At 43.9% G+C, this 24,832-nt stretch overlaps 1 protein-coding gene and 1 long non-coding RNA gene across 16 annotated transcripts in view; one reads left to right on the top strand and one right to left on the bottom strand.

Moving 5' to 3' along the window:
* The window catches only part of LOC111245953 (solute carrier family 4 member 11-like), a 424,503-nt gene that overhangs the window by 143,528 nt on the left and 256,143 nt on the right, over positions 1-24,832 (bottom strand). The window contains exon 1 of one of the 7 annotated variants that reach the window (XM_086981590.1): positions 5,883-6,242. The exons of the other annotated variants lie outside the window; for them this stretch is intronic. Within the exon in view, the coding sequence (XP_086837716.1) occupies positions 5,883-5,946 (64 nt within the window). The 5' untranslated portion in view covers positions 5,947-6,242. Of the gene's footprint in view, positions 1-5,882; positions 6,243-24,832 lie in introns of those variants that run through there. 7 annotated transcript variants of the gene reach the window in all.
* Positions 1-24,832, top strand: part of LOC111245956 (uncharacterized) — a 106,706-nt gene that overhangs the window by 17,565 nt on the left and 64,309 nt on the right. For 5 of the 9 annotated variants that reach the window (XR_015322252.1, XR_015322254.1, XR_015322253.1 and 2 more), the window contains exon 1: positions 8,426-9,197. The exons of 2 other annotated variants lie outside the window; for them this stretch is intronic. This is a non-coding gene — a long non-coding RNA (uncharacterized LOC111245956). Of the gene's footprint in view, positions 1-7,127; positions 7,348-8,425; positions 9,198-24,832 lie in introns of those variants that run through there. 2 more of the 9 variants (XR_015322244.1, XR_015322250.1) reach the window with 1 other exon arrangement.

Raw genomic sequence — 24,832 nt, 5'->3', positions numbered from 1 at the left:
GTGATCCAAACAGCAAAGGCAAAGTTGTATTTCTGAAGCGCACACACGATGGAGCTAAATGGGTGAACGCCAAGAGTGATTGATATTCCCCCTTTTACACTAGTACAGTTACCACGATTGCAGGCTAGACATCCAATGTATTTCCAGCGTAGGCAGTTGTACTATGGAGACAGCTTCTCAATTGCAGCCACTTGTGGCTGCAGTGGACGGCGACTGTGGCCGATGCTTTGTCTTCTACCGTCCGCACTCTCACAAGTCGACTTCATTCGGATCGTACACGTCTCATCGACATCGTGTTGTCTACTATTTTTGCGAGCGTTCAATGCCCCGACGTTTACCTCAATGAGAGGAATACGATACTGGTAATGGCGGTGCGCGACCTTCATGGAAGCAAGCTGCGCATAGAAAAATCGAGAGGCATTTAAGACGGCTGTGGAGCTGCTATGCCCGAGGCACTTTTCACGTTGGCATCGCACACACCGTTGATACCAATAATCGATGATTCTGCTTGTGAGCTTGATTTAAATTCTGCTTGTGGAACGAATGAATTGCGTCATTGAACGGAACAACCAGAGCAGTCGCAATGACGCTGTAGCTTCTGTCATCTCAATGCTGTTGTTGCAACTGCCACTCCAATGATCGCTGCTACTACTACCGGACTCGTGAGCTAGGAGCGCTCCAGCGGTGTATGAAGGACGGGGCGCAAGTGTAGGGTAAGCCATCAGGAAATCCATTGCGACTCGTCTAGTCATCGTACCGGTTAAATCAGCGCATAACTTCATCGCATACATCTCTCTTTCTTTAACACTCGTTTTCGAAGGCCCCTAATAATGACCGAGCTTCAACAGGATATCGCTACTACCCCTCCCTCCCTCCCTCCCTCCCTGCTCTTCGAGCCTGCTCGTTCTCACATGAACCTTTGCAGGCCCGGAGGTATTGGTCTCCTGTTTTCACCCGCAATGGCCTCATTCGAAGAGCAACGTCGTCCCACTCAGCCTATGTCACTGTTCATATCCTTTCGTACCCTCTTATATCCGAACGGCGAATGAATACAGCAATGGCGTAGTGACTGAAGAGAGTGGTGAGATGTCTGCTGACGGCAGCATCCACGAATTCAGTCCGAGGGTTGGAGTATGACGTGGTATCCTTTATAGACCAGTCATTAGTCACGTCCCCCTTGTCCTCATCGTCGCTGAAAAAGCGCGGGCATGGTTTGAAAGATACTGCCATGCGATGTGCCAAGTGTTCGCAAAGCTAGCGGCAGCAGCAAGAAACGGAGGGATATATTGCAAGAATAACACTCGTAAACTTGTCCATTCCGGGTTGTTTTCTTCATTGATTGGTTCTAAAAGTATTACAATTTGACATGTTTTACAAGAGACAAAATGCAAGTGCGTATTTGTAATCTAGAGGGGACGTCGAGTTCAGAAGGGCTTTCGTGCATTATGGAGTTACAGGTATAAGAAAAAAAAAACGGGATTAAGTAAAAAAAGTGGGAGATGCTCGTAAGTAACGATATGGGCCATGTGGTTGCGAATCCTTCTTACAATGCACCTTGTCACGTACGGGAAGTGGCTACTTTGCTTCAGTCAGACCTTATGGGGTTTTTAGAGCCATTTTTATTATTTTGTTATTATTCTGATCCAAGAATTAGGCCTGCATGCAACTAACAAACGTCTCTGACTGCGTAACTGTTTCTGCTGCTAATTGCTGAAGTGCCGTGTTTTTTTTATCTGCTACGTCCATTTAGTACTTACAAGACAGCGCCGTACTTTCATTAGTAACAGCGAAGATGACAATCACTAATTACAAGAGGCGCGAAAAAAGAACAACGAGAAAAACAAGGAAAATCAACGAACTGCGCTGTTTGCCGAAAATCACGCAAGTAGCAGCGATACGAGAAGATTTAGCAGGAAAAAAGGACGACGTAGTTGCATCCACCGCCGCCCACCGCTACCACTGCCACGGCAAGCACGATTATGGCAAGTGAGGGGCGATAGTAACTAAAGTGAGTCATCAGCCGCCGGTGACTGGATCAGCAGCTTATGGCGTAGGTCGCATCGATCGGTTGGCCGGTCGGCCTACCCTGAAGCCGCTGTAAGACTCACAGCGTCCATAGCAAGCCGAGGCTTACCCCTAGTCCCATTTGGACAGTATCAAAAGATGGTACTGAAAGCAGTACCGAATCGACCGTCATGCTACTAGCAACGATAGCAATTTTAGCAGTAGCAGCTTCCGGAGAAGCGCGATATGATAAGAGGGGTTTGCGAAACCTCCTCCCCCCCCCAACTCCAGTTACCGAGCGCATCACCTTCTTAAAGATCCGCAAGACTTTCCCTGTGTTAGTTTCATCAATCTGCACTCATCCTAGAGGGGACCCATGTGGGGAGCAAGGGAAGGTCGAAGACCTAATCTGGCCGCAGGATGTTCGTCAGATGGCGATCAAAGCAACGCAACCCACACCAAGCAACGCACTACTGACATGTCGTTCGTGCTTATTTCTCAGCTAAATGACCGAGATTCGATACCGAGCGATAAGAACAGAGCGCAGAACGAAAAAGAAATCAGGGTAATTACGTGGATAGCTGCTTGGGTAACTGGGTGGCTGGTTGAACATACGTGGTCGTACTGCGATCATATGGGTTTAGAGCATGCCGCCCGTCTGAAAGCGTAAAATCGTTGACGTCATGAACAGAGAAATAGCCAGTGATTTAGCCAATATGACCATGATCTTCACGAGCTTAGTAGCGACACTCAGCTTTGGATGCTTTAAGGCGGCAGCGCCAGTGAGGACCGTTGCACAAAAAAACTCCACTAAAGTTCAGCCAATCATCAGCTTGCGGGTGGATATAAACTGAGTGGTTAAGATCGCATTTTGCCGATTATCGTTACGGTTAGATACTATCGCTGCTTAATATTACCGTCTTATTGTTGCCTACGTGAAGAGATTATCTTTCTAAATAAAAGTTCCCATATAATAAACAAATCTTTCTGATAAAAGTTCCCATATAGTGAATTATATTAGTTATTAACTTGACAATTACGGTTCTGTCTGACTATTTCAGGCGTATTAAAAAGGGCAAAATGCTGTTCATATCACCCAAGAGTAGACAAGTGAATGAGCAAGCCACTTTTACTAACGTCCATGAGTAAATTTACGACAAGTTTAATTTAAATCATCTAAGAACACTAGAAGACGACATTACAACGAATTCAATAACAGGTCCATCATCGCACCGATGCAAATGGCAACTTTTGGGAATAGGAAGTTGTGTAAAGTTTTGCTTTGCTAAAAACTGCCTGATGAAGCTCAAATCAATGCTGAACTAGGTCGTCACTTACCGGGCGTAAAAAGTTGAACCTATCGAACAACGTTGATTCCGATTCGTACAAGACTCTCGGAGTATATACCTCGTCGACAATAATCGCAGCCATAAATATAAGAGTCGAAATAAGCTGATTTCCCAACGTTTCCTTTTTCAGATCTAAGGAAAAAGCAGGGAAAATCACAACTTTTTAATAGTCAGGTAGGACCCGGATTCGAAAAAGAAGTGAGGACAGATGCTTTCATTGACTGAGCACAGTAACGAACGAAAAATAGCGAAAACGTACGCCGAAGACAAAGCGGCCAAGGCCAAACTAAGCTCGTGAGATCGCCAATCAAACCTTTCGCCCCCCTACCGACTAATTTTGTATTTAAGGCACGATTTGGTTGGACTGCTGCAGCGTTACATTTGCAGGTAATCTAACCCCTTGGCACCGCTTGCTGTTAGTTCAGGGGGGCACGAACGAAACGAAACGAGCAAAGAACGCCTGATTCGAAATTAAACATTACACAATTGAACAAACGTTGCTTTAGTGGTCAGATCGGATACATAAAGCTGTTGATACAACCGCAGCTAAATAAATTACTGAAGACCCATTTGTAAAGGACAAGGCCCCGCTGAAGTCGCAGTACGTGCATGTCCACTCGTGCACGGCGATATTTACGCATACGAAGCGGAATAAAACGGACGACCGAACTAAACGAACAAGCCGAAAACAGGAACGTTAATATGAATTGATTGCTGCTACGACTGACATCAAAACTATTGAAAATTGCGGCGAACGTTTGCCGCTGAGTTGAGGACGAACTCTGAGAGCAGCTATTCAAGTCCGTCTCTACACCCTCCACTCTACAACAGAGAAGCACTAGTTTTTTAACATCGTAAAGTCCGGAGTGTTTACTTCGCACTGGATTTTGTTCCTTCTGTTCATAAGGCTTCTGTTTCCTTCTGCTTCCCATTATTCGGCTGCTTGTATATACAATTTATCCCACAGGGCAAGGTCAGCTTGACACAGCTAACAGAAAGGTCTACTGAAGCCTTCTTCTAACAAAGAGCCATCTGATAGAGAGGATTTATTCGGATCGGTTATTGTGTTTGATTGCCTCGTCTATGTATACGTGTCGGATGAATGTCTGGCTAAGGGGGGCTATGCAAGAGCCGCTTTGCAAACATAGCCGTAGAGACGGTAATTTAAGCTGAAATGCTAGCAACGTTTAAAAAAATAACGAACGGTCGTTCTAGCTAGAAGTGAACAAAGCGTACTTTATATGTTGAATATGATATATATTTTATTACAAGTATCAATGTTATTTACATTGAAATTGAACGGCTCTCGCCACTTTACCTATGCGGTAACGACAAGCCTTGCATATGTATAACAGCATTTGAATATTTCATAACGTCCCAGCCATTATTGAGAAAAGCTTCTAAAAAACAACTTTCCTTCACCTTACATAAGAGGCTGCAAAAAAATCTTTTATATTTTTTAGCTTGAAACTTTTCGTCGTAGTCTTCTCGTCAGGCTAAGCTTATGCGTAAAAAAAACATCTATAAAAGTGCCTTTTTCGAAGCTTAAATTTTAGGACACTCGGCCTGCCATTAGCTCAAAGTTTAAATCTAGCAAATTTATTTGCCTAGCTTGTTGAAGCAAAACTGCAGCGGGTAGTAGCAACTTTACCGTATTTACATTTGGTGTTGAAAAATTTATGGGAAGATTTCTTTCAAAATTTCCTTTTCGAACGATTTAGTTCCAAATAAAAACCTTGTCAATGTTAATTGTAGCTATGTCAAATAAGCGCGTCCGCGAGAAACGTTACGGTTAATCTTCATTGAAGACTGTTTTATTTAAATGTAGCTTATATACTTTTTTGGACTTACAAGTGCTTTATCGTCATATCGAGAAATCGGAAGCGCTGGCTAAGTTCATTTTTCATTGGTTTGGGACGAAACATTGTTTGACCATTGAAACATTGACATACGGGCTAGTATCTTCAGTCAGTGAAGCCTTCGTGAGCTAAACGCGTATAAAATATATTGTTTTTAGCCTTCTAAATAGCTACCCACTATAAAACCCTATTGATCTAATCAGCTAAGATCATCTCAGCTAACATCCAGTGCCTTACATCGGATCATACTATTCCAATCGTATTAAATTTACAGTATAACCTTCTCGGACAGAACCAGCGGTACACCAATCGAATGCGTAATGTTTGGGTGCAAATTATGCCGGAAAGTATTAGTGTCGCATTTACAAAAATGCTTCATTTGAAAAATTCGCGGCAAAATATCTATCTCCTCTCAAACACAGTTTTGCAGCTATGGTTGTTATTCGGCAAACTTAAAGCTAACGGGTAGCCACGACCTTGTTGTAGGTACTTGTGTCCGTCACTTTAAGTAAAGTAATCAAATCAAGCAATGAAGGCGAAAAGATTTCACAAATTTACCTGACAGAAAATAGGCAGGCGTTTTGCGCTCTTCCCATATATGTGTCTTGGATATAGAGCATTAAAGATGAGTACATAGAAGTCCACAAAAATGACTGAAGCAATATCTTACCGATGTCCAGGCCACGTGGGATACAGGATTTAACAACAACGACGATGAGGCTTATATAATCCATTACGTTTCTTCTAAAATAAACGTCTTTCTCTTTAGTAATACGCTTTGTTTCCGGGCAAACGGACGTTCGCTGCTTGACGAACTCGATACAAACGCAAATCTGCGTATGATATCAAGGCGTCGATAACAATCAACAAATGAAGCTGACGAGCACGGTTTCCGTCTACCCTATGCCGCGCGTGACGAGTGAAAAAACAATCTCACCAAAGTCTCGGCGGATAGAGAAAGAGGAAAAGTCAGAGATGCGGTATGGTTCCAGGCAGTGAGAAGTACGCTATGACGCAAATCCTGCTCGACTCTACGACAGGGCCTTCGTTGTCAGGGCGCCTCAGGGCATTTAGTTCGCTCGTTTACTTCCTGCGCAACATTGGATGCGGGTTCAGGCATTAGTTTCACTTTTAGTAATTGGAATTAAATTACTGTGATACTAAAGATATCGTTTAAGTTGAATGTTTTAAAAGTACTGTTGTTATTTTTTTTGGTGAGGCGTCACACCTAAACATGTGACTTTTTGCGTTATCATTTCGCATGCACTAATACCGTTTGTTGTTTCGAAATGTTAACTATAGTGTAGACGCGGCTCCATAATCGGCCAAGTGTCCTACCGTATAAACCGGAATATATGGGTACGACTACAAATAGCAAAGCGGTCTACAGCAGATGTTGAAATAGTAAATCGAGGTGCGAGCTGCCAGGAAGCTAGGTCAGGAAACATATGCCCTCTTCGAATAACAGTCGGGGTAACCGTAGCAGAAGCGAGAGCTCGCAACACGATAACGCCCGCAAGATGCATCCTCAGCCCTACATTCGGAATTAGTAACTTAGGAGACAATGATGATGTTCCAATATTTTTTGAGTCGATGATAGGCGGCGACAGGAGGCCAAAACAACTAATTCGCCGTGGCCACCCTAGGGCTACGCTATAATCTCGAGCGTTATCATCATTGTGAAGTAAAACGAATGCTAGTTTCCTGTTGGCGTTGCTGTAATCGGTAAGGAGGATGGCTGGCCTGCCCTGCACTATCTTCTGCCACAGTTCACTGCATTGACGTCATTGCAGTATGATCGCATTCCCTCTGGCCATAGGCTATTATCGTAAGATGATGGTAGCGGTTGTAGTGCTACTAACTGAACTCTGCTTAGTTTGGCCAGCGGTAAAGCAGTTTGCTTGGCTTGCTTGTCTTTAGTCGTTCCTCGTCTCTCTGTGTCATGGTGCTGGTGGGCCGCTGTAATGTTAAGTAGTGTCGCCGCCGGCTACTCCGTTATTCGTTTTCTCGACTTCTCTATTAGTGACGCTGGCTGGTGAGGTTATGCAAGTGAGGGTAGACCGGAGTAGAAAAACAGATGGGACAAAGAGTAGCCTTGAGTGAAGGTTCTGTTGCCCGGGATCGGCGTTTTTCAGGTACGAGATCGCAAGCCCCTTATTCCATATTTGAAATGTACGCTTGAAGAAACCGACACTTCCTATGGCTTATATAATAGGCTATAAGAGGTGTCGGTTCCCTATGTAATAGAGAAACAGTTCTCAGTAAAGCTATGACGAAAACAACGATGCTTCCCCACCTTCATATCTCGTTTAACCCATTGCGCTCTTCATCTAAGCTAAGCTATATTGTACTCACGATGGTATTAGCATTTTTTAGATCTTATCCGTCCTTTTTTCTCGTCTCAGTAGAATGACTGGTGAAGGTTTCTCATTAGGGTAATTATGCGAGCCGCTAGGCATTACCACGCGCTGCAGAGTAGGGGAGGAGGTAACGAGTGCGAAGTAAAGGTGGATGGTAAAACCGCTTTCTTGCCTTGTCCCTGCCTCAATCGAGTCCTCCTTCTGTGGTCGTTGGTCTTAGCGATGATGCCCACAACACTACTCTAGTTTCCACTAGCTCTAAGTATGCCACACGTTTACCTAGTTAAGAGGCCTTAGGAATATTTTCCCGGTTCTACGCTATTTTTTCCCTCGTGATCTCGTCCTATATATATGCATGTGTGTTTCTGCCTCAATATCGTTCTTTTTCACGCACGTGGGTCGCATCGCGCGGTAGGTATTGTCATGGAAGCATTACAGGAAAAGCAACGCGGTCATAAAATGGGAGATGGACCGAACCCTACCTGCTCGTTGCTTCACACAACCTTCATGGAAATAATTACCAGAAAAATATTAAGCTCCCTTTTACGCTTAAACACACTCCAGCCAGTGACATACAGCCCCAGTATCCATTCTGTCTGCGCACATTTCCACACTGGGAAAACGGATGACCGTCAATGAAGAACGAAGGAGGTTTTCCCCTTTGAATTTTCTTTTTCGGCGCCCTCCTTCCCCCTTTATTTAGTCCGCTAGTGGCTGCGCCTATTCTCTACGTATTTCCGCCCTCTCTTTGTCTCGATCTCTCCTGCGTCTTTTCCCTTTTATCTGCAGTTCCTTTTAACGCGACAAGGCGGGATAACTGGCAGTTCTATATAAACCCCTTTAGACCTTCTTGTCCTCCCTCTTTTTGCTTGAGTCTATAGCTCGCTTTTGAATTTGCTATTCTGGAGCACTTCCTCGGCTCAGTCGCGCATGGTCATACATCGACTCGCGCTGTACAGGCACACGGTAGCCTCGACTCACAGTGTCCACTTGCTCTCACAACTATGGCCGTGCTTACCTTTCGCCCATGTCCTACCGACTGGACCAGCTGGTTATTCATTGAACAACTTTTTATTCTATTTGGTGTCCTTGTCACCAGGCGCTAAGTAGCTGTCGGTATCTCGTGGTGTATGAGCACTGGGAGAGCGTCGGCGTATAATTATCGCAAAAGTGGGTGATGAGTGACCGGCTTCTTTCGAGTATGAGGATGTCGAAAGGTGGCCAGGTTTGCTTAGGATGAAACTGACTAGACTGAGAGAAGAAAGAACGCAAGAAGTAGCGGTGCACAGAAAGAAGTTTTCCGCACGTCGCCCTCTGAAGGGAAAACGTGGAGAAAAGAAAGAGTCCACTTTTCTCTCGCCATCTGCCTCAGATCGTTCGCACCGATTACAGCAAAGAAAGTAGAGCGATATCGTAGCGATGCCTTCAGCAGGGCGGTAGGCGAGATGCAGGGATACATCATAGTTGGAGACCTTCGTGATTCCTACGAGGATTTCTGCAAGATGAAAGCTGTCTGAAACTGTCGCGCCCGCCATAAACTGTTAGTGTTAGAGACCACGGTGAACAGGTGAATAGAGGCTGAGCATTGCATATCGTCGTGTTATTATTCAGCAAATGTGTACAATGTACGTATTTCTAGTAAAATCCAATCGAGTTCGTGTGATTCGATCACACCAGTAGATCTACATAGGCGTATTTTAAGCACTTATGTTTAACGCTTGTTTTCTCCACTGTCCATCATGCAGCATCTTAATATGCACCGTCTATAACGATCTCAAAAGAATACGACGCTCAAAGCTATTGAAAGCAAATTGTCGTAAGGTTAACAAGAAACGTTTTTCGTTGTCATATTGTTTGCGGGTTAGAGATCTATTAGAAACATAACAATCAATCGTGGTTGCACTCATACAGACACCGTATTCAACTATCGCTAGAGGGCATTCAGCCGGCTATAGCGCATGCGACGATACAATTGAAAGAAAACAAGATGGCGCTTATAGATCGCACGTCAAATTTCGCAAAAGTAGTACGAAACTTTTGGTTCTTTTTTTTTTTTTGAGTTGATGAGCTCAATACTAATGCGAAATCAACGTTTGGTTTTAGTCTGCTTAGCATATAACCGTATCATATCTCGATCATGCCCTAAGTTGCTACACGTAATGTACAATCGAAATCGTAGGTTAAATAACGGAAACAGTTACTCTTTATGATTACAGAAGCAATGTCTAATCGTGAAATACATTACCGCACTTGAAAGGATCTACTTAAATAGAGCCAGCTCCGAATCGACGATAGTTCAGCTTATTAACATTCTATACGTTAGTATGACGGGTTTTGTGGCGCTCATGTGAAGCACACGAACATTCGACGAAGAGCGCGTAAGTGTCGTCCTGTATCTATTGAAGACTGAAATAGGACTAGCCATAAATCGCGCAAGTCTTCCAACGGACGCACTAATATGTCGGTTAGATACAAGGTTAAATTACAATAGGCACACTTTTGCTGCAATTAAAGGACCAGTTTTTGAAACAGCGGCTCATCGCAGCGACCGTGAGAGCATTATGATTCGCGCAATTCCCTCGGCAGACCGTCATACGAAACAATGAGTAGAAAATGATATAAACCTGTATTTAGATAAACACCGTCAGGTAGTCCATGTCAAAACGCGTTCAGGGTAAATCGTGGAACGGGTGACGCGTAACGACACGTCAATATAATTATTGTTATTAAAACTAATTTATTCGGAAATCTAATCGAAAGTGAAATAATTTATGCTGTAATAAATAAATGAGTTGACTAGTACGTGTGTCTCTATAGACGGCTAGACCGATAGCACTTTTTATGCACAATATGTAACTTTAATACAACTAACCCAGAAAGACCCTCACCCACAAACTCGTATATGACAGAACTAGTTGACGGGTCAGATAAGCGTCAGTGCCTGAGCACTAGTGCGAAGCTCGTCAAAGAGAACGCCCACTCTTTATTTGGAGTCGAATATTTTTCGTTTTATGAAAACCGCAGCGTATTTCAGCGGACGGTGTAAAAAAATGGCTCATCGTTGGCCTTTTTAATTTCCGCTGGATTGCTAAGAGCTTATGGATAGATACGGACGAGTGAGCGCGGCGTAAACGCGCGTTCTGTAATTTGTTGTACCTCTACACACTACGACACTCAATACGTAATACTAGCGTTGCCATAAGTGCATATAATCAGTATAATGCTTAGAGCGTCTAGAACGCTGCATCTGGTCTACACTGCTGTTAATGATTTTCTCCATATTCGACCCCTTTCCATTGAAGCTCTAGTTCCGGCTCCTTTTTGCCTGTGGCTTTGAACACTTCGCCGTCGTCCCGGCAACGCAAGAAGCGCAGTAGCTTTTGAATTTGCGCCTTCTGCCTAGGCCGCCGCTGAAACCGCCAACTCGACGATGTCCAGGATCCCACCAAAATTAGATAAAAAAAAACCGAATCCCCATCATTTTCGCATCCAAAGCGTATAGCGGTGTTTTAGACTCCTTCGCTCGCCTGAAGAGCCTGATGCTGTTACAGCACTGTCATAAGGAACCAACAGCCGGTCTAACAGCCAATCGAGTCAGGAACAACCAGCAATAGACCGAAGAGAAAGCACACCTAAGCATAACAGTAGGGTCTTAAGCGGGTAGGCCATATAGGCCTACAAAAGACGCAGGTGCAGGCCGCTGTAGGGGCGACAACAGCTTTATAGTACTATGACGTAGCTTAACGAAGACGACGTCATCCGAAGATTCACTACGGTGCACACTAAGAGCTTTCCTCATGCCCTAGCCGCCGATGAGAACGGGGTAGAAAGGCGTGAAAAGAATTTGTCCATTAAACGAGAAGCAATTGAACCGATGAAGCAGGGCAGAGCAAATGTGTCCTTGCCGATGGTGTTTGTTGTCGCCCACTTGCCGTTCAGCAGCCAATACGTGCCGCGTGGTGGTGCTATAAACGCCGCTAATGTCGTGAGTCGAAGTCGATTTTTGAAGCCTAAAGGACACAGACCTCGACGAATATAGTACGACTGAACATTCGCCCTGTTGCCTGACTAGAGAACAGTGCTACGTGACAGTCCTGATAGCGACTGTTGCTAGCGTCGCCGATATGATGAGTTGCATTAATCGACAAGTGTGACTCAAGGGGCCCACAATCCTTACACACATTCCATTGAGAGCAAGAATGAGTGCAGGCAAGGTTGTCGGCATCTCGATGTATCAGGCGCGCTTTGTTTTCTAACAAAGACATTGTATTAATGAAAGACCTACGGCTTCAACAAACGAAATATTATATTTTTTAGGTTAGTTCATATAGGGTTTTTCTGTTGAGCTTGAGGCGGCACTATTTAGCCTGAAGGATGGCTACCAAGTATTTAGAGTGCTCGCTCGAATTGACAGCATAGAAGAGATAGATTTCAAATGATGGAAAGAGCGGTCTCCAGTATATTGTGTTTCGTATGCATGAAGGACAAGCGTGCGAGAAACGTGACTTTCCTTACTTTGATAAATGTATTTATTAGAGGAGCGGCTATCATTATTCACGGCCTAATTATTCATGAATAATTGTCCTGTTTGATTTAAGCACAGGACTACGCGGGTACGAAATCGTACTCAGTTAAATATTAGCAAACACGTGCAGTTTCTTTCATCCTCTTAGGCAAAATTACCTGCCAAACCAGTCGTGAATATAGTATCTAATTGTATTGGACCTGGTTGTTGTAATCTAGATAAGACAACGAGGCTGAAGATGGAAAGGACGTAGGAACCGGTAAGAGCCTCGCACTTAGTGACGGTCTGGGTAGGAACAGATAGCTAGTGATACCACAACTAGCAGGGAGGTCTTTGCAGCGCTGGATAGCCCCTATATCGGGCCGAAAACAAGCCGTAGCCCGATGCACACCCGAATTAAAGGGGAAGGAATGTTGGCGCTGCTATCGAAGGAAAGCAGGATAAAAGGATCAGGGTACAATAGTGGACCGTCTGGCGGTCCTTTCTTTTCTGAGATTCCCTGCTTCTGACTGTCAGACGACGGCGGCGGCGGCGGCAGGCGTTGACTCTTTATATGCTAACCGCCATGTTGCTCTCGTTCGTCCTTGATTTGGTAAGAGCGACCGTCAGCTCGTCGTATCTGTCGAAGGAGGAAAGCGAACGACCACAGACTCAGTAGCGATTACTACTTGAAAGCGGCACAATGACACCAACAACTACATACTATTATTACATGGGCGCCTGAAAAAGGCACTGCTTTCCTATGCTAGAGAAGGAAGGGATAACGACAAGGAGAGAAAACCAAATGCGAACGCTAGATGGACCACGGAACCGAACGGGTAGAGACCATTATTTAGCCGCTTGATGAAGGGCAGCCACGTAGACGACTGGCCAACCACCCAAAGGCACATTTTTGCTTTTAGTGCATTCGAGCTGTCCTGCCAATATCGCCAGCCGATAGAGTTGCCCGTATTAGGTGTTCACGACCGCTTCTTTCAGTTCCTTTTCGGGGGGCCAGATGCATTCCGTCGCTGACGTCTGTTATAGTAGGGATTCAATAGTGCAGTAATCGAACTAAACATCCCAAGGCTGCCCCTCACAGCCCCGCTATCACGGTTCTTTTGCTTTTTGGGTTGCTTTTTTACATTTAGATTAGACGCATTGCTTCAGCCGACATTTTTTGCTTCGAGGAACACTACTCTTTCTATTCAATTCTATTGCCTGCCTGCTGTGCCGATGGCATGGAGGTGATACCGTTCGGAAGCGTTCAAAGTAACGAGAGTAATGCAAAGTGACTGTTTTCGAAGGATTCGAAACGGTTCGAAGAAAGGACGCTGTCACCTTCCTGTATGAATACTGCAAAAAGCGGTCAGCCGAATTATCTCCTCCTTGCTTCGCCTTTATGATAATGCGGGCTGCTGTAATTAAATGCGAATCCACAGTCGACGAAGTTCGCCGATGAAAAATACGCAAACCCTATGGCTTGCCACTTGGCGATTTTTGGGGGGTCGATATGCTTTGAAATACCGCATCTCGATTCGTACTGTCGTGTACGTTCGTTAGTTGGGGGTGATATTAATTTTCGAGGACATTAACGGCCAATAGAAGTTCTGCATTTTTCATATAGGTGACCGAATACTTCGAATGCCCGAATAGTTAGTAGCTGCATTTTGAAACGTCTTGAATTTGTTTTGATTAATATGTTATTAAATATCATCCCATTTCGTTTGGCTACTAAGTTCGTCAGTTCCACTTTTATATAGGTTTTATATAGATCCAGCTATAGGTTTACATCGGTTAAGCCGTAACAGGTCTGCGATAAGGACCCACTCGTCGTAATGTTAAGTAAAAGAGAACTGACATCACAGCTCGGCTACCTGTGGGCAGTTTGTTTCGTAATTTCGTCAATGCTGTTATTAACTCGGTAAGTACGAGGCGAATTATCGATGCTGCAAAGCAAACGTTTGAGGAGTTACGGAAGTTCTAATATATATAGGCGCCTAGCGTGCATTTTCATGTCACCTCCTACTAATGCTTATCGGTATAGTCTGAAAGTCGTCCTAGTATTTACCGAAAATATATTTCTTAATAATTAGTTATTCTTAAAAAGTGACTATTAAATCCCGTTTCCGTACACCGTGCCCCATTGATGGGCAATCTCCAGCGTCTTTAACCAGCGTTTTCCAATCAGCGATTTCATAGTTTCCTTTTCTCGGCTTTATGTGTCAATAGTTATAGTAATACTATTTCAACTATTTCGTAATAATTTAAACTGATCAAATGTCTCAAGTATATTCGGATATTTCACGTAGAAGCTCCACGAACAGTTGAGGCGCTGGGATATTTTTCCTATGAGTAACTATAAACTTGTTATCATTATTACTAAGAGTACCTTCAAATGCCGTGGTCGACTTGAAAATCACGAGAGAGAGAGAGAGAGAGAGAGAAAAACAATGTCACTTTGATGATACGCGGAACAAAATGAAAGTATTGGATAAGAGTCAGAGAGAGGAGTAGAGAGAGCCACATGAAAAGATAGGCTCATTCAAGAGAAGTTATTGGATAAGGAGCAACAGGCCCTGCGTATACCGACAGCGATCTGTGCGGTGGTCATAGGACGCAATGTCTCATGTATGCACCCCTGCTATAAGAAATCTTCCGTCGTAAAACACATTCCATTGAGTTCGAAGCAATAGTGCGGAAGGGGTGTCTGAGGCACTTCCTGGGTACATCTTGCACATTTGCTTGTCTGGTGAATACTGCGTAGTAAGCAGACCACACAACGACCTTTCGCAAAGACTCGGTTGAGCCAGCGTCATTTGAAGGTTAGTGTTACTTCGTCTATTTTACTTTTGATGTTGGATGCCGGACGGTGGAGCGCTTCCACTTGGTTTCAAGCCGTTGTTAGTCAGCATGGCGCAAAAAAGCGCCGACTTATTGAACGTTTCTGATTGCAATACAGACATGCTAAGGTAATTCTAGAATGCAGGTATAGACGAATACAAAGGAGAAAACGCCTAGTTGGTGGTATGGATGCAAACTTCAAACCCCGTTTGCTGTGTTGATTGGACATCAACGGATTTTAAGGCAGAAGGATCATATCAAAGAATGGTAGAACACTTAAGGTTTGAACATACTGCGTTCACTGTACGGCGTTCTGTGCGTATCATCCATCTTCGCGTACATCGTACCCTACACGTTATAGCCGATATTCATTAGGACCGCGCGTATCTGTGTTTCACGGAAAGGTAAGAGTCATAATGTACTTACCACAACTTCGCAAGTTCAACTACCATCACAATCTGATTTCCTGTCCTTTGTTGGCTCTGGGGTCTGGCTAACATTTTATATTTTTCTTCAGCATCCTTTAGTGCGTCCTTTGTCAGCTTCTGTCGCTTTTCTTACCGGCCCTTCAACCTTCATCTTAGTTCGCCTCGTTGATGACTGGCAACGACTAAACGACAATGTAATGCAGCTTTACGTGTTTTTATTTGCGCCGATGTCTATTTTCGTTCACTTATTCGGTGCGCATCGCCGTATCCATTCTCCCACGCTGTCCGTCCAGCGGCCTCATTCTATCCCCCATGACACTGGTAGGCATACATATGATCTGTGCTCGACCAAAGTATGGCATCGAGGCGTTAGGCCTTGGCAGAAGCCTAATCTCCCGTACTCTTACACGTCTCGCCGGGATGCCTCTGCTTCCCGGCCACTCTCCGGACGAAAGCCAGGTGCTGCTGGTGGCTGTACAATTGGACGTTACGAACTAGGAAATCAACTAGTTGGCTCACTTGAATAAAATGTCCGTTCAATGACCGCTGATATCGCTTTGTCTCATTATCTTTCTTATCACTGCCCTGACGAGCATAATTGCCATACAACCGCTGTGTCATCTGATGTCTGCTATCCTTCGTCTTAACGCCGACGAACGTGCTCTACCTTTACCTAAGGTAGCCACACTACCAGATCGTCGACCGTTGCGTTGGCTGGTTGAATAAATTGGTCGTGTTCTACTTTCTACGTTTTACGTTGGTTCTTAGCCTTGCGTCATTATCGTGTACTCTAATGGTGCTCGTTTACTCACCGGTCCTTAATGCGCACCAGATACGCGTAGATATCTGCTAACTGAAGCAAAATCATGGAAGTATCCTAACCGTTCATTTCAGGTGAAGAAGAGCTGAAGGTCTAAGAAAGGCGAAGGTAGCATAATTGGTCATGTAGGGTAAAGCTACTGTTTTACTATACTATGGGTTGTCAGGAAAAAAACGGAGGTCACAAAACAGCTGTCTTGAAAGTGGGCTTTACCCATTGAAGGAAAGATGTTTGCTACAAGATCAAGAACACGAGACCAAGGAAACTGCTCCTACACCGTAATTTTTTCGCATACTACTCCAGTTGAGTCGCGGTACAAACTATAGGAGTTGAAGGCTTTGAAGTCAAATACTAACCACTTCTAGGTCTTTTTAGTTCTTCTACTGTCTTTGAGGCCAGAACGTCGTTACCTAGTGGCAGCTGCCTTCAATGACCGACCTCCTGCTGAGCAGGGTGAAGTGGCATCCAAACATTGATCCATTCAAGTTCCCAGCCTCCCAGCTGCAGCCCGACCACCGTAATCTCGTTGTGCTCGCCTATCGTGGCAAACGTGAAAGTCAGTTGAGGCACTGTCATTACAAACCTTCCAGCGTGCTTACATCGTCGCATTGAAGGCTATCCTCCTCAAAGCACCTAAACATTGCGGAGCCGAAGTACTACGGAGAAGAACCAAGGAAAACGCAAGGAGAAGAGAGAAAAAGTGTGACAGGAAAAGCGAGCTAAAAAGAAACGGCCGTGGCGAAAGGTTAAGAAAGAGACTGGACCAAATGGCAATCAGAGGTGAGCAGCTAGTCACTGTCGCATTCAAGGGTACTCGATTAATGATACTGTCCGACAACGTCCGGTTACAGCTTTATCGTTAAAGCTAAAAACGTTGTGTTGCGGCGGCCGCTACGCGGTCATTGCACCCTCGACATCTGCGCATCCATGTCAAAACTTTCCGAACCGATTCTGCAGCAACCTTGACGTCAGCCTTAGAAGCTTAGCTTGAAGGCGTATCGTGGCCACATTTTCACCCACCGTAGCGCCTTCTTAAGGGTCGTATCAAACCCACATAGCACTTGCGTCTGCTGCGATTGTACATTTTATGGCAGTGTTACATTTAACAGTTCCCTCAGTAAATATTTCGTCAGAACATGATTTTTTTATACTACTGTTATCCACATTTCAACTGTTACGGCCGCACTATTCGATAATAATGTATTAACAACAGGGTTTAAAGTACCATACACCTGAAATTCCAAATAAAGCATTTCAGGAGTTGAATTTTCGACAGCGGAGCGCTAAGAGGATTTATGCTGAAAATCCTTTGGGGTTTAACCTTAATCGGAGGGCAGAGTTTGTGTGAGGAGTATACAGACATTTTGTCATAGTGATAAAGGAGTCATAGGAAGGGTGGAAACAATAGCGACTAACAAAAGGGTTTGCGTCGAATATGTAGGTTCATGGGTTTTGTTTGGAATGTGTGCGTACTATCTCGAAAACCTAACGCGAAACTTCTAGAATTGGGGGAACGAAGGGATCTTTGATAGGGATAAACTTTATAATCCTGAAATACCAACGATAATTTAATCTGTTCCCACTTAATATAACGTGTCAATTAATAACCGGATAACGGATAGGTGCAGCCTGGAATAGTTTGTAGGAACAGAAGAAAATAGGTTGTTAAAAGTGGCATGCAAAAACCTATAATAGCATTGACTGAGTGAAAGTTTCTAGGAATCGCACAATCAGTCATAATGGAAACGATCGCCGAGCCAATCGTGTTCCTACTAGCATATTAGATGCAGTAATAATAACTGTTGCGCGGTTTTTCATGAAAAGTTTAAATCTAATATTTGGCTGATATCATGATTTTGACTGGAAACCTAAAGAAAAATACAGATCAGTACTAGAATAGCGGGAATTCCTTTATACTGTCAGTCACAAGCATGGTGATACAGTCATAGAGCTCAAAAACATCTTCATTTATAATTAGTATTCATTGTGTAGTCTTTAGTCAGAAACTTATGCGCTCATTAACATTCTTTGAAGCTCGAAAGAAGCTTTTAGAGCACTGAGGTGGATATTTTAGGTGCGGTAAATGTTTAGTAAATCCGTTGGGTACTTTTCAAGACTTCATGCTTTTGTGCAATCTCGTCGGTTGCCATTACTGAGAAGGAACAATAAGGCGTCATTTATGTCCGGACGAATATTTGCAAAGGTTCCGCGTTTTTTCAGTGTTAGCTTAGGACCCATCCGCAGATAGCTGCAAACGTCAAACACATTTTTCTAAATTGACTCACCTCTGGTGCTCCTTAAAACTCAAGTAAGCACCTACAATCACTACTGGAATCGTAGCTTGTAACAAACTTTAAATGCTCATTTTACACTAGCGTATACTGATCTTTCATATTCACGACCCTTCAAACCATAGTTCTCACACCATCTATCAGGTGTAATTGGCTTCTCAGAAGTGTCTCTATTCATTATGCTATTCCTTAGTAGGTACCATATATCTGTCATACTTAGCTTTGAATGGTATTCTAATAAATAACCTTAAAAAAAATGTTACTTTCACAGCACCAGATAATATTACTTAACTATACTAATAATACGTTCGCTAAACTACATTAATAAAAGGCTAGATATATATTATTGCTATGTAACTTTGCATGAGGACTCGTATCCACCTTCCCTAGCCTTTTTTTTCAAACTTCCAGTTTATGCACATCTAAAATCAAATACGCTTCTACCCAGCTTATTGTATCACATACACCCACTTCTTGCATCTCCTCCTTCCTTTGTCTTAATTTATATATATATATATATATAAATTATAGTTCTTTAAATCTGACTCGCAGACTATATTTAGTTGAATATATTTAGTCCAATCAAATTAAACCAGCAAACGGCACGCATCTCCTTCATCTATTATCGTCTTCTTTCATTGTTTTTGTGAATTTCAGTTAACGTTACGCGACTTTACTATACTTAATTGTTGTTGGTTGTGCCATTGCGCGAGGGAGCTTCAAAAATGTGTAGCGGGACTGTATTTGTCTGAAGCTGCCTTTTCAGGGTGTTACCTCCCGGAATGGCTAGCTCAACGACGAACAATAAGACTGACTTACTGTTCCTGTTGTTTACGCTTAATGCTCAAGGTGTCTACTCTGTACCGCAGGAAGTACCTTTGAGGAGGACGAGGAGGTTTGCTTGCGTTCAACGTGTCGGCTTTGTATTCAAGGCGCCCATAGCTCTCCTGTTCAACCAGTCCAGTGCCCCACAGCGCACTTTACGTCTTTACGTCTTTAACAGTGGTGCCTCATCCATAAGATGGTGGAGTTGGGCTTTGTAAGGACAGTAGTGGAGAACACAGCAGTAAACTGACTTGTCTTGGTTCTTTCTGCTTCCTGACTCATGCTAGCTTTCTGGCGGATATCTGCTCTACACACAGTAAAGGGCGACGGGCCAGATATAGGGGAGATCCGACAAACTGCCCCTGATGGATGCTACTGGCGCTCGGTCGCTTGCTCTCTTAACTTAACTGGCCCCTGTTTACTGACATGCTTTCAGTTCGCTGCCCATTATCCACCCTCGTTCCTTCTGCTACAGCCTACGTTCCTGGTTTCGCTGTGTGCAAAACTCTAGTACTATGATACGGCATGCCACTACTGGGAGTGCCTTAGCTGCTCCTAAGGGCTCGTTGCGAATAGATAATGCTTCGCTGGTACTCACTACCGTCGAAGCCGTGGTAACAATCTTGGGAATGGTTATATAATAGATGATAGGTCGTTGGCTGTGGTTACAGGTTTTTGTCTAGCGCCCTCCCCAGCCCCTTACTACCTATCATCATTAACCCAACCCCGCTGCTATTATTCGCTGCTGGCACCCAGCTATACTGCAGCTGATTTCCCGCAGACTTCCGAAGGCTAAATCGAGCCATTCTTTCAACCAACTATGGTTGACGACTGAAATCCGGGAATGTCTCACCTTCGTGGCCTTCTTATAGCCTTTACTATAAAGGACCTGCCTCTGCGACAGCCGTGAGAGGGAAATACTTAATCAGACCTACCTGCCACCGCTGCTGCGGAAATAGCCCACTAAGCCAAGAAGCTACGAAGGGGCTGTTCTTCTGTCTAACTTCTGCTGGCTGTGGCTGTCAAAAATGTTATTCAGGTCCTGCTTGGATCACCTACCCGACTTGTTATCGGTAGCGCAGTCACCCTGACACAGCAGGCCGTCATGCGTCCACGTGCATGCTTGTCTCTGTCCACGAATACGATCAAGCCATCAATCTACCAATGATTACAAATGTACTGCAAGTGCTACATACGACTGTTTGCTTCCAGTTTACCGGTTTAATAGCTTCAGTCTCTTACTCGCGGGCAAAAGATCCTACAGCTTTTACCCCCTATTACCTCCAACCTTACTTCTTTTCAGATCACTTGCTCCCCAAGTATTACACCGCAAGAACTTGTAAGTTTAAACTACTCCAAGAGAACCAATCGCTTGGTCGGGTTATTCTGCTTGCCTGACCTATGGACACCCACAACCGCTGCTCGCTGTCCATCCAACCGACTTAACTTCCATAAAATACACGGCCATAAGAGTCCACGTAAGTAGCTGAGCATGGCTATGAGCCAAATCGGAGGCTCGTTTTATCGTTATTAAGATAACGCGGTACAGATTGTTCTCACCCAAAGGGATAATCTGAAAACTAAACAAACAATTGCTTAAATGCGTACCGTTCGTTTGCGGCAGATGACTAGAAGAATATATTTGATTTGCTTCTTTTATTTGTGCCTTAATGAGAGCAACTACCGGAGAGGAGTGATTTTGAGCGCCCGCGGATGGGGTCAGTGGCAGTGGCAAGACTACTCAGACCGGATCGGGTCACATCGACTTGCGGATGAGCGCACGACCGTTGGCAATAAGGGTAAAGGACTAGGCTAAGAGGGAGAGCTAAAACGAGCTAAAAATATGCTGATGCCTATGGCCGATTTTCTGATTTAAAATCAATATCCAAGAAGGAGCAGTGTGCCAAGTCGCGATAATACGAGCGCGGTGCCTATTCATCAATATTTGTATAGAAGATTCTGCGGACGACAAATAATTGTATCTAGCTACATTTTTCTTAAAGTAAGTTTATGTCTTTCCTCGTTAGGCGTACCGCATAATAGGGATCAGCTTCTTTGGGGGCGGTTATGAAACAACGTTTGGGTTTGGGACAGCTGATCTAGAACCTGGAGCCCTTTGGGGATTCGCGTCAGTAGATACCAACAGCAACACGCACAAACACCATCTTATATATTGTATACGCAGCGATCTATATGGGTCCATCAGTTCGTCGATGAGCGTAATGCATTCCACTATGGATAGCAGCGATCAACTCGTAAATCGAAGATTCCTTTTTAATCTGATATTATTTTCGTTATTTTTTAATTTTATAGGCATGCCATGGGGCTGATTCGTCGTATTGAACCCAATGCGAATGCATCAAGGTCGTGCATAAGATCCCCCTTTGAAGACGGGAAAGAATTACGTGGTCTTTTACCATGGGTTCAAAGTAAAGCGAGTATGGAATCTTTTTGCATTAAAGCACGTTGGACTGAGATTACGAAAATCGTATAGGTACCTAATTGCTAACAATATTTTGTATGTATAATATAATCATTGGTAATATAATGTCAGCGTTATTTGACATACGTAAGTTGGCTGTTCCGCTGACGCGAAAGGTAGTGAAAGGTCCACGAACCAAGTTCCAGGACGTACTAAAAAGGTCTTTTGTATTAATGCGAATCTATTGATATTCGATGACCGAAAATAGCTCCTTCTGACCGCACTTTAATTTCGATTTTGTGCTGAAGCTCCATTATGCTAGACCTCTCACTGGCTGATTTTCAGCAAACTGGCCATTTGTCGCCAGCGGCAATGTTACCATTACGAGGTCACATGGTGAGGTGCATACAATTACGCCTCAAAAAATCTGCCTCAGGAGGTCTGCCTGACTTGATGAAGCGCGAGCCAAAGATTACAAGCGTATGCTTCGCGATTTCTGTGGGAATGTCGAGAGAAACCTGCTCAATTTACTATAGAAAAGAACTGCAAGTTAATCGACAATTCTAGAAAAAGGTTGTTGTTAACCATCGATAAGATAATTTTTGACAGCGTGTAAATTTTTAAATTGCTATATTATTGTTGGGTTAGGTTTTTCTTTATGAACCTTTTGTATCATTGAGATTGTCATCTATTTATCTTAGTTTATCGCGAATAGTTAATTATAGAGATAACGTACTTTATTCATTATTATTGCTGCCATTAAAAGGGTCATCTCGTTCTGGTCTCAGACCATTTTCCGCTCGATTTTTCATAACCTACCTACCTACCTGGCTGGCTTGAAATCAGTCCAAAAATCAATACTCTATCGACTGAGCAACTAACGATAACGGTTGGGCCAAATGGTACTGGGTAACCAATCTTTTCCGCCTAGTTTCACCGATAATAGTCGGCTCAATTTGTGCGATAGATGAGCCTGCCTAGGAATTAAAAACAGTCTACATACTAATACAGGAAGCAAACTTCTTAGCGACCACATCTTGGAGGTGGCCTAGTATCTATAGCTAAGCACGATACAGACAAAGACAGCGCGTTTGGAATTGAATTTACAAAACATCGGACTTGTCTGCGTCAATTAAATGGAGCCAAGTTTCATACTTCGGCTCCGTTATGTGTGAATTGCTTTTTTCACCTATACTCAAACTAGGAAAAAAAATGTACGACCGCTACGTCTCTCAATTGAAGTTCTCTGTTCAATGAAAATGTACTAAATGTGTAGCAGCTGAGTGCCTATTAGCATTCGTGCGATACCTCTACAAACGCTGAGATCCTTGTCGTTAGTGATCTGAATATCCGCCACGTCTCAGCCGTCCAAAATGCAATGGCATTATTACTCAGAGGTTGAGACAGAACCAACCAGAGTCACCGTTCTTTGAACAAGGTCTAGTGTGCTATATGCAAATACCTTTCAGTGGTCCCAATTAACGTCAATGAAATGTACCGTAGCGCCTGCGCACTCTAGACCGGGACGCCATAAAATTAGTGACCACGAACGAGCTGGCAAGGGCCTCTGGAGCTTTTTTGATTTTAATTTTCAAACGTAATGACAGGCGCAAAATAGGAGCGAATGTTCACGAAAACTGGTTCGAAAAAAGGCTCTCCTTGTACCCACTGACGAAACGTTCTCGACACGTCGTTCTCAAACAAATAAATAAAAATAATAACAAAGTCGCGTTCCGTTTGCGACTAAAATGAAACTGAAGTGGTCGGCCGTTGTATAGCCTCCGCGAGCCTCAAAGCCATATGATTCTACGATCAATCCGCTCAGAGATTCTACACACGAACGTACAAGTGTTAATCATATTAGGACAACAACGACGAATAATAGATAGCTATAGCGCGTAGCCAGATTTTTGTGAAGCACATAAAAATAGATTGTTCTTTTATTACAACGGACAATATGTCTACGTGTGCTTAAACGAGTTGTAGAACGAGAAATATATACACTATAGCAATATGGACACTGTAGCCACCAAACAAAAGCTCTACTAAAATTGTGAACAAGTTTTAATATAGATAAACATGATTTTTACATGTCTACTAACTGTCCTCGGATTCAGTAGTTTTACAGCTTGAAAACACGGCTTATTCAGTTGCAACACGAGGTTTGGATATAGACTAGGGTTGTTGTACGATAAACATATATTGCAGGTCGCTCGGAATAAAAAAAGCCTAAAAAGATCAGGCTGATATTTCTAATCGTTTCAGATAGCAGTAGTAGCTAGACTTCTTTGTCAAATTTAGGCTATGCACGCACTCCAAAATCAATGACAAGTAACAGCCAGAGGAATGTTTGAGTGATAAATAGCTAACCTCAAGATGCTTTTAGGAGCAGGGAAGTATTCCTAGCTCGCAGTTATTGGACAGTAGAAAACTACCGGGCGTAGGCAGCACGGGTATAGGTCGAGCAGAACGTGCTAGCTGGCGGTCCGATTTCCGCTAGTTTCCATTAGAAAGCAAACTGCTCCTGAGCTTTTTCTTGCCGCCCCCACCTCCGCCTTTGCCCCAGTTAATGCCTATGCGTCCATGGTCATGTCGTTCCTGATGAAGTGCGCTCGCCCCACTTTTCTCCGCTTCCAATTGGCCTCAGCTCAGGAACAGAACAAAGTTCTTCCTTATTTGTACAACCGGAAAATTTGTTTCCTTAGAAAAAAGGTGTTCCTCAGTAGCTGAAAGTCGAAAGGGTTCTCGTTTTCTTTCCCTCGTCTCCGCAAGCACCATCACCTCAAATACTCCTGATTTTTATTTTTCGATTTGATGCCCCGACTTCGTGCGCAGCCTTGCAAGCCACACGGCCTCTGCCGCTGTGCATCTCGGAGGTGCCATTTCTAGCGCAGTCAGTTCTTTTCCACTTTCGTAACACATCTCGTTGCCGTGGAACATTGTGGGGCAGTGGGCGATCTGTTTGCTAGCAGTTCCGTATGGCCAATAGTAATATACGGCGTGTGGCCTGGCTCCTTTTAGTCGCCTGGCCCGTTAACTCGCACCATTGTGCAGTACTTTCGCCTCCCCTAATGCCTTTCTGGAACACCCCGGCTACTTAAGTTGGCAATAAATAAGCTAACCGTT

The sequence above is a fragment of the Varroa destructor genome, unplaced genomic scaffold (genome assembly GCF_002443255.2).
Source record: "Varroa destructor unplaced genomic scaffold, Vdes_3.0 BEIS01000002.1, whole genome shotgun sequence".
Lineage (NCBI taxonomy): Eukaryota > Metazoa > Arthropoda > Arachnida > Mesostigmata > Varroidae > Varroa > Varroa destructor.
The sequence above is the reverse complement of the archived record's forward strand: the minus strand, read 5'-3'. Positions and strand labels throughout refer to the sequence as shown.